We start from the raw sequence: 12464 nt of genomic DNA, 5'->3' as shown, positions 1-12464 counted from the left end.
GTAATATTTTTTGATACGTTTCTCAAATAAAAGTGGGGTCAAAGATTACAACTAAATTTCTCGTTTCTCTAGCAGCTGTCCGTAGAATGTTACCCTATTTAATACTTTTAGAGACATCGTGGTCCTGTTGTTGTTGTTCACGTGGGAACAAACAACATGTAAACAGAGTCAGAAGGCTCTGTAAAATTAATTTATAGAGCCTGGCAAGGATTAAAAGCAGAGCCTCTATGGTAGTTTTCTTGGAAATCCTGCCGGTGCCACATGCAGGCCAAGATGACAAGCGATGATTGGAACACATGGCAAAAAACTAGTGCAGGCAAGAGGTGCGCAGGCTTACGGGACACTGGGGAACGGGGCACAGGCTTACGGGACACTGGGGAACGGGGCACAGGCGTACGGGACACTGGGGAACGGGGCACAGGCTTACGGGGCACTGGGGAACGGGGCACAGGCTTACACTGGGGAACGGGGCACAGGCTTACGGGACACTGGGGAACGGGGCACAGGCTTACGGGACACTGGGGAACGGGGCACAGGCTTACGGGGCACTGGGGAACGGGGCACAGGCTTACGGGGCACTGGGGAACGGGGCACAGGCTTACGGGGCACTGGGGAACGGGGCACAGGCTTACGGGGCACTGGGGAACGGGGCACAGGCTTACGGGACACTGGGGAACGGGGCACAGGCTTACGGGACACTGGGGAACGGGGCACAGGCTTACGGGACACTGGGGAACGGGGCACAGGCTTACGGGGCACTGGGGAACGGGGCACAGGCTTACGGGGCACTGGGGAACGGGGCACAGGCTTACGGGGCACTGGGGAACGGGGCACAGGCTTACGGGGCACTGGGGAACGGGGCACAGGCTTACGGGGCACTGGGGAACGGGGCACAGGCTTACGGGACACTGGGGAACGGGGCACAGGCTTACGGGACACTGGGGAACGGGGCACAGGCTTACGGGACACTGGGGAACGGGGCACAGGCTTACGGGACACTGGGGAACGGGGCACAGGCTTACGGGACACTGGGGAACGGGGCACAGGCTTACGGGACACTGGGGAACGGGGCACAGGCTTACGGGACACTGGGGAACGGGGCACAGGCTTACGGGACACTGGGGAACGGGGCACAGGCTTACGGGACACTGGGGAACGGGGCACAGGCTTACGGGACACTGGGGAACGGGGCACAGGCTTACGGGACACTGGGGAACGGGGCACAGGCTTATGGGGCACTGGGGAATGGGGCATGGCTTGTATTCTTTATTTATTATTTATTTTGCCCATCTCCAGGGTGATATTACAAAATATAACAATATAAAGTATCACCTTCTAAAATATCACAGTACCAAAAATCACATTATGGTTAAGAACAGTCACAAAGTACAATAAAATCAGTAGAAAATAATATCAAACTCAAATAAGAGCAAATTCCCACAAATAGAGGTCACAGAACCATTGGCAAACTCAGACCACAGCATGGTCTCATTTTGAAGTGATTTTCTTAAAAAACAACTAAAGCTAAAGGTTTATACTTTTAGAAAGGCAAACTATGAAGGTATGAAACAGAGACTAACAGAAGTAGATTGGAGTAAAATAGAGAAAACATCCACATAAAAAGGATGGTTGTTCTTCAAAAATGTAGTACTAGAGGCGCAAAACAATTACATCCCTAAAGTAGACAAATCTAAATGTAAAACTAAAATGCCAAAATGGTTTAATAGATCAATTAAAAAAAATATTCAGCGAAAATAAGGCACTTTACAGAGCATTAAAAAAGGACCAAAAAGAAAGTACGCAGAAAGAGTACACAGAACTGCAAACACAAGTCAAAAAGGAAGCTAGAAAGGCCAAGAGAGAAATAAAAATGAACATTGCTAAGGGGGCGAAAACCAATTCCAAAATGTTGTTCCAATATTACAACAGCAAGAGAACAATCAGAGGAAGTAAAATGTCTAAGAGATGCACATGGCAACATCAGAGATGAAGAGAAAAAAATAGCAAATATATTAAATGACTACTTTCCAGGGGTCACAGATGAAGCTTAGACAAAGGGGCATTCAGAACAGAAAATAGGAGGCACTTTTTTACACAGAGAATCGTGAGGGTCTGGAATCAACTCCCCAGTAATGTTGTTGAAGCCGACACCCTGGGATCCTTCAAGAAGCTGCTTGATGAGATTCTGGGATCAATAAGCTACTAACAACCAAACGAGCAAGATGGGCCGAATGGCCTCCTCTCGTTTGTAAACTTTCTTATGTTCTTATAATTGTATATTCTTACTCATATACTTGCAAAATGATATACTCTTGTAATCTTTCTCTCTGTCCCACTGTTCAAGCTTGGCATGCACCTTCATTGAACCATCTCCCCTAACCAAACATTGCATTCTTCTTGTGTAGGGTGTGGCCAGGGGTTAAGTGAAAATCACAACATGGCCACATTCAACACTGTTTAATTAAACCATTAAACATTCCCCAAACCAATCTACCTGTGTGTCTGGGCAAGGATGGCAATCTTGGCCCCTGGCTGCTCCTCCAATTCGGGGGGTTATGACAGGTGCCGCTGTATATGGCACAGTGTGAAGCGTGACATGCATGCGTACGACCGCCTGCACTACACCCCCTCCGCAGGGGCGCTCCTTGCCAGCAGGGGGAGTATCAGTAGTGAGATTGACGTTTTGCATCTTATTCTGTAATACCACTAATGTCCACAGGGGGTGACATTTGCTCAGAAATAACACAGTCATTTTAAAAATGAATGTTTTATTTATTTGATTGACAGTATTTTCATTGAAGTATATACATGGATACAGCATTGCTGATTCAATCGCTCCGTTGTTGCAAAGAAGTGTCTTTGTGTCTCAATGTGTGTGTTTGTGTCTCTCTCTGTGTGCCTCAATGTGTGTGTGCCTCTCTCTGTCATAGTGTGTGTGTGTGTGTGCCTCTCTCTAAGTGTGTCTCTGTGTCAGTGTGTGTTTGTGTGTGCCTCTCTCTCTCTCGCTCTCAGTAATTCTCAGTGTTCAGGGTTTCCCTCCCTCTTTCTCAGGATGCGGTCCCTCAGACGGGAGGGTAGGGTGGTGGGGTGGGGCACCTCCCCTCTGTGTCGAATCAGAGCCATCGCAGGGGTCACCCGGGAGCCAAGGGGGCCACTCCTCAGCTGAGAGAGGAGAAGAGAGGGGGGTCAATCTGGGGTAAGAGTATTATAATCTCATATCATGGTTATAACATGTTTATAATGAAGTTGTAACAGGTATAATACAATGTAATAGTCTTGGAGTTACTGAAAGAAACTGAATACATGCTCCTCTCTCTTCTCTCTCCCTCCCTCTCTCACCCAGGCTGGTGTTTCTTGTAGGATCTTGTCTTGGGGTGTTGACGCTGGTTTCATTTCAGGGTCCACCCCCTCTTCCTCTTCGTTGGAGCCAGTGAAGAGCTGACTCAAGTCCCACAGAGATCTGCTCCCCCTCACCCTCGCCCCCAGCCCCCCCGCAGGTGTCGTGAGGGGAGTGCTGCTCAGACGCTCTGCTCTGAGAATATTGCTGAGGGAGCGAAGTCCAGACTGTCTATAAGAAAGAGACCAGGGGACCGACACCGGGGAGCTCTGAAACACACAGGAGACAAACACAGAACAGTCTGCAAGACATGAACAACATGGTCACACTGAGACACGCTCACTCTAAGACACACTGAGACAGACACACACACACAGAGACACACGCACATTGATACACACACAAAAAATGAGACACGCTCACTCTAAGATACACATTAAGACACACACACTGAGACGCGCTCACACTGAGGCTCGCTCACACACACATGTTTGTATTTCTATACTTGTGGGGACTTCTCACTGACTCTCACTATATTTTTATTTACTATTTCTAACTCCAGTTAGACCCACAGTGTGAAAGTAGACAACACACGTCGTTCTTCAGGAGTTGCTATCTTTGTAGGGCATTTTCATTTTGTCCACACATTGATATTAGAAAACGATTGAGTGCGAACAGGCAATCAGCTTCCAGATCTAGTGGGCTTCTATTTTGTATCGATACCTGCTGGAAAGTTGAGAGGCTGAACTGTGAATTATATTTTAAAATCAATCCGTTCATATACCGCCTTAACATTCTAATCTACAACTAATCTGATAACATAAAAAACTAGTTAAACATTCTTTCTGACGCTGGTTTAGTGACAAGGGGAATCACGTCTGTGACAGGACACTGTAATGAAGGCTCAATTCACAGCTACTGGACAGCAAACCAACAGGGAAGACACGATTGGTCCACGCTTCTGTCATCGACTGGATCAAATCCAGCCAGTCAAACTGCCAGCCCTGTTTCAGTTCATTCAGCATCAGCCAATCCACTCCCTGCTTGAATGAAGCCCCGCCTCCAAAAGCAGGTTTTGAGTCAGGCTCAATACTACACGGACTATTCAATAATTGTACAGATAAATTCTAATAAGAAAGAGTAAGACCTTGTGATAGAGAAAGAATCAATGTTGCAAATCTCCCTCCCGATCAGAAAGGGCGCTGTGTAAGGACGGTGGTAAGCTGCCTCCTAGATGGACCGCCTTGACGGTAGATGGAAGCCGGAAGGTAACCATATTAGGAGGACAGATGCGGGACGGCCCTCTATTGGAGTACAGAGCCAGCAGCTGCAGCCACGGAGCCAGCCCGCCTCACCAGAGCACTACCCTCACCACACGACGCCAGCACCACCCTGAGGATTAAGAGCACGCTTCCATGCACGGGATTATGGAATATTGTCTTTTTGTTTTGGGCTGCAAACCAGCCATGTTCCCCCCCCCGATACTATTGCCGGTAGAGGGGTGGTTCTTTGTATTTATTTATTAAAACCCGGATATTTTTGGGAAAAGTAACTGTTTGGACATTGTTTTATTCCCCACACCACTCGCACACTTCACAGACCCCAATAAATAAATATGTTAGCAATAATAATTTTAATAACAATAATATTTCCCCCACATGTATGTCGTTATTCTAATTGTTAGGGACTATTTTCTTCAGCGGAATGTTACCTGCCGAAAATCAGAAGTTCAAGGTAAGTAGAGATTTTTTTTTGAAGAGGAAAATAAATAAATAATTTTCTAAGAGCGATAGAGCCCTCTCAATGTGGGCTCTATCCTGTGGTAGATGACCCTGACTTTCATTAGCGCCCTTGCCTGCCCACTGAGACACACACACTGAAACAGACACCGATTGAGACATTTTCACCTGTCTTGGTTTTTCAATGGTGGAATCTGGCCCCTCCTCTTCAGAAGCATCCAATCCGGAGCTAAGCTCCTCCCCTGGGGGCGTGTCTCTTTGGAAGTGATGCTGGTGCAGATTAAGTCCCTTCTCTTGTCTGGGATTGGCTGCCCCAGGTGTAAGTCCCTCCCAAGATGTAGTTTCTTTAATAAACAATTCTTCTTGGTTTAGCCCCTGCCCCAGGGGTGTTTTCTTTTGGAAGGGCGGGTCAAACTTCACAGGCTCCTCCTCTCTGGGTGTGTCTCTTTAAGAATGGGAGGGGTTTAAAGTTAACCATCTTTCAAATCTGTTCTCTTACCTCGTATTAGTTTTAGTGACACTATCACAAGTTCTTCATTTAAAAGAGTTCTAACACTCTTTAAAATCTAGTAAACTCACCGATGTCCAAATCTGTTTATCCTGAGACAGCTCAAGTAAGATCCTTTTTCATTCACCACAAACTCCTCCCCTATAGGGGTGTGTCTTTGGTCTGTAGGTGGAGAATATGCATAAGACCCCTCCTCCTCTTTTGCCTGGAAAGGAGTCCACCTGTACTTGGTTGATTGTCCTTCAAAGGGATACTGTGCAAGCTCCTCCCACCTCTGGCGATTGGGCGTGATTTGTTCCTCTGCAGACAGGGCCTGCTGGTCTGGGGTGTAGTGTTTCTTGGCAGAGAGGAGAGGGAGGGGCTGAAAGTGTCGCTCTGAGGTTGAATGCATGGGGTTCAGCTGTAGCTTGTAGCTGATTGGATGGGCGTCTGCTCCTCTTGGCCAATCGGGGAGCTGCACCGGCAGCGAAGATGCATACAGCATGCGGAACTCCCGGTCGAAGGAATCGATCACCTGACCTTTCAGGACTGTGACGAGCTGACGATGGAGGTGAGCATCAGACCATGTGAGACTGAAAGAGAGAGAGAGACACTTTTGAAAAGCCTTGTTATAAAGAAGGCCGGAGTGGGGGGACGTCCGACCAGAAACAGGAAAATAAACAACCAGAGGTGGAGTTTGATGGAGCTGAGCGAATGCTTTCGCTCAGCATTTAATAAATAAACAAACAGACAGAAAATAAAATGGCTGCAACAATACAAAAACAGGACACAGCACATTCGCCAAAATAAACAGACAAACAAAACGGACCAAACAAAACACGGTGAGCTTCTTTTACTTTACTTTATTATTAGTTTTATTCTCTTTACCTCCGTCTCCAATCCGTTCTCCACTCACCGAACACACAGCCCCGAGTGAGTGAAAACATGCTGCTTTTATGCAGCTGTACTGAGACTTGACTGCTAATCAATCATTCAATTGGAGTCTCAGTACAACTGCACGTGAGTTAATACATGGAGGCGATGAAGGTGGGAGCAATGTGTAGTCTACCCTTGTTACGGGGGACTGGTGCGACTCTCCCTCACTTGCAGGGGACTGGTGTGGCCTCTCCCTCTGGCGCTGGAGAGGGCTCCTCTCCCTCTGACTCTGGAGGCAAAACCAGCAGGCATTCTTCCTCTGCTGGTGGAGACTTTTGCGATGGACGCTCTGCCTTCCTCTTCCTCTTTCCCCTTCTCTGCCTCCTCCTCACCTTCCTCTCCTGGGCCAGTTCCTCCTCTCCATATGTGTAGAGCATATGGCTAATGTGTGCCCATAAGCCCAACAGCCAGGGCCTAACTCTGCCATGAGGTTCTTTAAAAAAACCTCCCAGCTGATCGTGGGGGAAGACTGAGCGCTAGTAATTATGTGGCAAATTTTAATTTTTTTAGCTTTGTGTTTTGGTTTCTTTATTAAATGTGACACTAGGGTTACCATTGTCGGTCCGCTGTGTTGAAATTAAATCTGCGCTCTTGAGCGGCATATCAACACCATGCTCTGTGTCTGTGTCAGTATTTTGCAGTGATTACCCACACACCTAGCACATCCCCTGTTACACTGATTAATAAGAAATCGGGAGTCTCTTATAGAGGAGAGATGTCTGGCAGCTACAGCACCCCCTGTCTCAGTGCAGCTTCAGAAAAACAGCACAGACCTCTGGATCGCCTGCATCAAGGCGGCTGGGGGTCCACGCAAAACAACCTGTGCTACCAGGTTATTGTTAATCAGTCTATGCTTCCTGAGCTTCCCATGCACTTTCTCCAGCAACCCCTCCCAGCCCCGCCAGATGCCTCAATGCACCGGAAAAGGAGAGCTCAAAGTACCTCTTATTTTTAGAACACTGCAAAATGTTACAATAAAGCATTTTGATGGCCTGATTAAATGTAAGGCCGCTCTGTCTTCAGCTAGATCATCATGCTGCTCAACTATGATAGAAAAAAATCAATACAATCCTCGCCTGCTCTTTGAAACAATGACTAAACTAAACAACAAACAGACATCCTCCGTAAATATCAGATATCATATAGCACACTCAACCTAGATGAGACATTCTGCAATACTGTTAAAACTAAAGCAGATCCAATCTTTGCATCATTTACTTCTATTAACAGCTTGATCTGACTGACTTAGCTGATGGGACAAAATCAACTACATGTACTTTAAATCCTATTCCCACTAAATTGTGCATTTTCTAGGATAGATGCCACAGTCTTAAGTATATAAACAGTTCCCTGTCATCTGGTATTGTTCCCAGCTCCTTTAAGGTCACTGTAATAAAACCATTTCTTAAAAAAACAACTTTCGATCCAAATGTTCGGAAAAATTTTAGGCCTCTCAAACCTTCCCTTTTTATCCAAAGTTCTAGAGAGCAGCAGCTAAACAGAATACGTTCCTTGCAACAAACAATTTGCATGGAAAATGTCAGTCTGGCTTCCGCCCCGGCCATTGTACTGAAACTGCCCTTATCAGAGTGGAAAGCGATGCGCTGATGTCTTCCGACAAGGGCTCACCCTCTGTTCTTCTTTGTTTGGGTTTAAGCCAGCTTAATTAATTATGTCTGATAAAGTAATATCTGATTTACTGTAACTCTTTATAGCAATATCACTGCAGAAACAGCAATCAGTATTTATCGTTCTTATATGGCCCTTACTTTTAAGAACCAGTAAACTTTTAAGATAAGCATCTGCTGTCCTTCAAGTTTAAAACTATCGTACACAAACAATTTTGGCTGTTAATTAAACCCTTCTAAAAAAGACACAAAAATGCTAACAAGTGAAAGAACAGTGGATTGCATTATCAATGCCAGATTTTTTAAATCCACTGATGGAAATGTCCGGTCTACTTTTAATGTTTTTGAAGCAAACTGGGTCATCACTGCCACTCTCATCTCCACTCTGATATCTGACACATTATTTGTCTTGTCCAGCTCTTCTTAATCTGTCCCATGTACCAGCCTGACAGAGGGTGGGATCGCTACAAGTGCTGTATGCAACCCTCTGATTGGTGGAAGTATTATTGGCGATCCAATCAAAAGCCCAAATAAAATATCGTGCTCCAGCTCTCAGCACTCCCACTGCCTCCTCTCCCCCTGTCACCCCCCCCCCCCCCCCCCCCCACTTCCCTGCTATTAGGAAGCGGAACGGGGGGGGGCTCATCGACAGCCCTTCCCGGTACTCAGGGAGTTTCCTGCCTATCAGCGCCCCTGCTGCTCCCTCGCCCCTGAGCTGCCTTTACCCCAATCTGCTCTGCAGCTTTTACACATCTGAAACACTTCGTACTCTCAGAGGAGGCAAAAACAATGTAGTCACGACCAGCGATGTTGCGTTTAAATGAAACATTAAGACCTTTATCATTTACAATCTCTGGAAAGACATGCCACATTTCAGCTGCGGGTTCTTGTTAGTTTCTCTTGCTCTCTCCAGTGCATTGCAGAGGGGGACTTTGACAGGGGCAGCACAGAGAGCTCTTTTACTGTAGTGCCCTATAACAGGACTTTACTGACTAAATCTGCATTACTTAATGGCTCGGGTCATTCCAGAAGCAGACGCAATGTTCTCACACCTGTTTACTGCCCCACTGGCCAGGGCACAGTCCTCAGTGGAGACAGGGGCTCCTGCTATGGGCTGAGAAAGAGGTGTGAGGAATGCAGAGCAGAGGCGTTTCAATCAAGCAATGTTATGCTGGTATTGTGTTATAAATACCTCTATAACAATCTTCCATCTTCCTGCACATGATCTCCATTCACTCTCACCTGTAGCTCCCTGTGATCACAGTCTCGTGGTCAATCAGGATAAACTTCTCCTTCATCTCTCCGCTCACCATCTTTCCATCATGGGAGCAGAAAGAGACGCCGCTCACGACACGCACACGCATGTTCTGAGAGGGAGAGGGGAGAGGAAGGGAAGGATGGAGAGAAGAGAGGGGAGAGAAGAGTGGAGAGTAGGGGAGAGGGGAGAGGGGAGAGAGTGGAGAGGAGGGGAGAGGAAAGAGAGGAGAGAGTGGGGAGGAGGGGAGAGGAAAGAGAGGAAAGAGGGGAGAGGGAGAGTAGAGAGGAGGGGAGAGGAAAGAGAGGAGAGAGGGGAGAGGAAAGAGAGGAGATAGTGGAGAGGAGGGGAGAGGAGAAATGGGAGAGGAGAGTGGAGAGTAGGGGAGAGGAGAGAGTGGAGAGGAGGGGAGAGGAAAGAGAGGAGAGAGTGGAGAGGAGGGGAGAGGAGAAATGGGAGAGGAGAGTGGAGAGTAGGGGAGAGGAGAGAGTGGAGAGAGGGGAGAGGAAAGAGAGGAGAGAGTGGAGAGGAGGGGAGGGCAGAGGATGGGGATGGGGTTAATACAGTAATAATAAATTATAATAATTATTATATATATTTGTACAAAGTCTTACCTCTTCTTCTCCTTTCTCCCCCTCTCTCTCTCTCATCTCCTGGAAGCTCTCCTCTCCTCTCTGCTCCAGCAGGATGTAGACGGCCACGCCCCTCCTAGCCATGGCCACCAGGTCACGGAAGATGTCCCCATCAGTCAGCCTGTCTGTTACCACAGCAACCAGCTGGGGAGGGGGTTACAAATCTACAGCATTACAATGGATACAGTGTATTGAAGAAACAGAAAGACAGATAGATATGGCAGGTGTTTTTATTAATTTTTTTGTCCAACCTCAGATAGATAGCTAGATAAATAGATACTTTATTAACAATTAAATAAAAAATACACAAAACCAAAATCAGATACCATCAAATTATCATGATGTCATAGTTCAGATCCACCCACAGTGAAAAACAAGTCAAGGTCACATGACAGGAAATCCTCCACTTCACCATTTTTAACAGCACACTGTTTACACACCAAGTTTTACTTAAACATTTTTACATTAGCAACGCTTTGTAGAATTTGCAATTCAGTTTAACCCCTTAAATAATATTGTTTTGTGGTGTTTTGGTGGTGGTTGGCAGGGATGGGGTTAATTTCCTATCCCTGCCAAAATACATGTGACTGGAGCTGATTGAATAATTGGTAATTAGGCTCCAGCCACATGGTATAAAAGAGGAGAAATCCTTTGTTTGGTGCAGGGTGCAGGGTGCAGGGTGCAGGGTGCAGGGTGCAGGGTGCAGGGTGCAGGGTGCAGGGTGCAGGGTGCAGGGTGGGATCTGTCCAGCCTGAACAGTTTTGTTTTTGTTTAAGCCTTTTGTTTTGGTCCTTGAGCTGGTTATTTTGTTCCTGTTTATTGTGTGTGTGACCTGTTTTAGTTTAACAATTGTATTTTTGCTCTGTGAGTAGTAGTGTTTTGTTTTGTATTTTTATTATCTATATGGTAACAGTATCCTGGGAGACAGTCAGCGTGGTTTTAGGAAAGGGAGATCATGTCTAACTAACCTGCTTGATTTTTTTGAGGATGCATCATTGATAATGGATAATTGCAAAGCATATGACATGGTTTATTTAGATTTCCAGAAAGCTTTTGACAAAGTCCCGCACAAAAGATTAATTCTCAAACTGAACGCAGTTGGGATTCAAGGAAACACATGTACATGGATTAGGGAGTGGTTAACATGTAGAAAACAGAAAGTACTGATTAGAGGAGAAACCTCAGAATGGAGTGTGGTAACCAGCGGTGTACCACAGGGATCAGTATTAGGTCCTCTGCTATTCCTAATCTACATTAATGATTTAGATTCTGGTATAGTAAGCAAACTTGTTAAATTCGCAGATGACACAAAAGTTGGAGGAGTGGCAAACACTGATGCAGCAGCAAAGGTCATTCAAAATGATCTGGACAAGATTCAGAACTGGGCAGACACATGGCAAATGACATTTAACAGAGTGAAAAGTGTCAAATTTAAATCAAGAGAAGTAATGTTAAAACTGTACAGTGCACTAGTAAGACCTCATCTTGAATATTGTGTGCAGTTCTGGTCACCTCGCTATAAAAAAGATATTGCTGCTCTAGAAAGAGTGCAAAGAAGAGCGACCAGAATTATCCCGGGTTTAAAAGGCATGTCATATGCAGACAGGCTAAAAGAATTGAATCTGTTCAGTCTTGAACAAAGAAGACTACATGGTGACCTGATTCAAGCATTCAAAATTCTAAAAGGTTTTTCGACCTGAAAAAAGAAACAAGGATCAGGGGTCAAAAATGGAGATTAGACAAAGGGGCATTCAGAACAGAAAATAGGAGGCACTTTTTTACACAGAGAATCGTGAGGGTCTGGAATCAACTCCCCAGTAATGCTGTTGAAGCCGACACCCTGGGATCCTTCAAGAAGCTGCTTGATGAGATTCTGGGATCAATAAGCTACTGACAACCAAACGAGCAAGATGGGCCGAATGGCCTCCTCTCGTTTGTAAACTTTCTTATGTTCTTAAAAACCAGGACACTGGCCCTCCACTGATCCAGAGTGTATAACTGCAGGCCAGAGAGCAGCTACACAGTACCTCTCTCTACAAAGCAAGGGCTGCATTAAATAACAAAATAGCAACCTGCCATAAAAAAGAACAGACTAATCAATTTTTTATCCTAGTGGAAGCAGAACTATAAAGCTGAACACTGCACAGCAGCGACGCGTGTTTATGGTGATAGATGAACCGCATTTATTATGTTTTATTTGTGTAATTTAAGAGAATCTGTAATTTATTTTGTGATACTGCCCAAGCCTTGTTGTTTTTGCTAGGGTTCTTAGTCTAAAAAGTAAAGCTGTTTACTTACTGCATTGTTTGACAGGATGTTGATTCCTGCTTTGCTTTTGTGGTCTAGACTGGAGACAGACACACACGGTTGCAATGAAAACAAGGCTGGACTGTTGTTGCATGGACGGAATTTATTTTGGGTTAAATAAAATCATTTCAGAACTGCATTCA

General features: G+C 45.7%; 1 protein-coding gene across 2 annotated transcripts in view; it reads right to left on the bottom strand.

Annotated features, from left to right (window-relative positions):
- Positions 1-2936: 2936 nt before the first annotated feature.
- Positions 2937-12464, bottom strand: part of LOC121307283 (protein FAM83G-like) — a 29245-nt gene continuing 19717 nt past the window's right edge. For both annotated transcript variants that reach the window (XM_041239464.1, XM_041239465.1), the window contains 6 exons: positions 9997-10158; positions 9370-9494; positions 5656-6156; positions 5245-5521; positions 3340-3606; positions 2937-3162 (listed from right to left, as the gene is read on the bottom strand). In XM_041239464.1, coding sequence (XP_041095398.1) covers positions 3019-3162; positions 3340-3606; positions 5245-5521; positions 5656-6156; positions 9370-9494; positions 9997-10158 — 1476 coding nt within the window. In that variant the 3' untranslated portion in view covers positions 2937-3018. The remainder of the gene's footprint in view (positions 3163-3339; positions 3607-5244; positions 5522-5655; positions 6157-9369; positions 9495-9996; positions 10159-12464) is intronic.

Source organism: Polyodon spathula, chromosome 54 (assembly GCF_017654505.1).
Source record: "Polyodon spathula isolate WHYD16114869_AA chromosome 54, ASM1765450v1, whole genome shotgun sequence".
NCBI lineage: Eukaryota > Metazoa > Chordata > Actinopteri > Acipenseriformes > Polyodontidae > Polyodon > Polyodon spathula.
The sequence above is the reverse complement of the archived record's forward strand: the minus strand, read 5'-3'. Positions and strand labels throughout refer to the sequence as shown.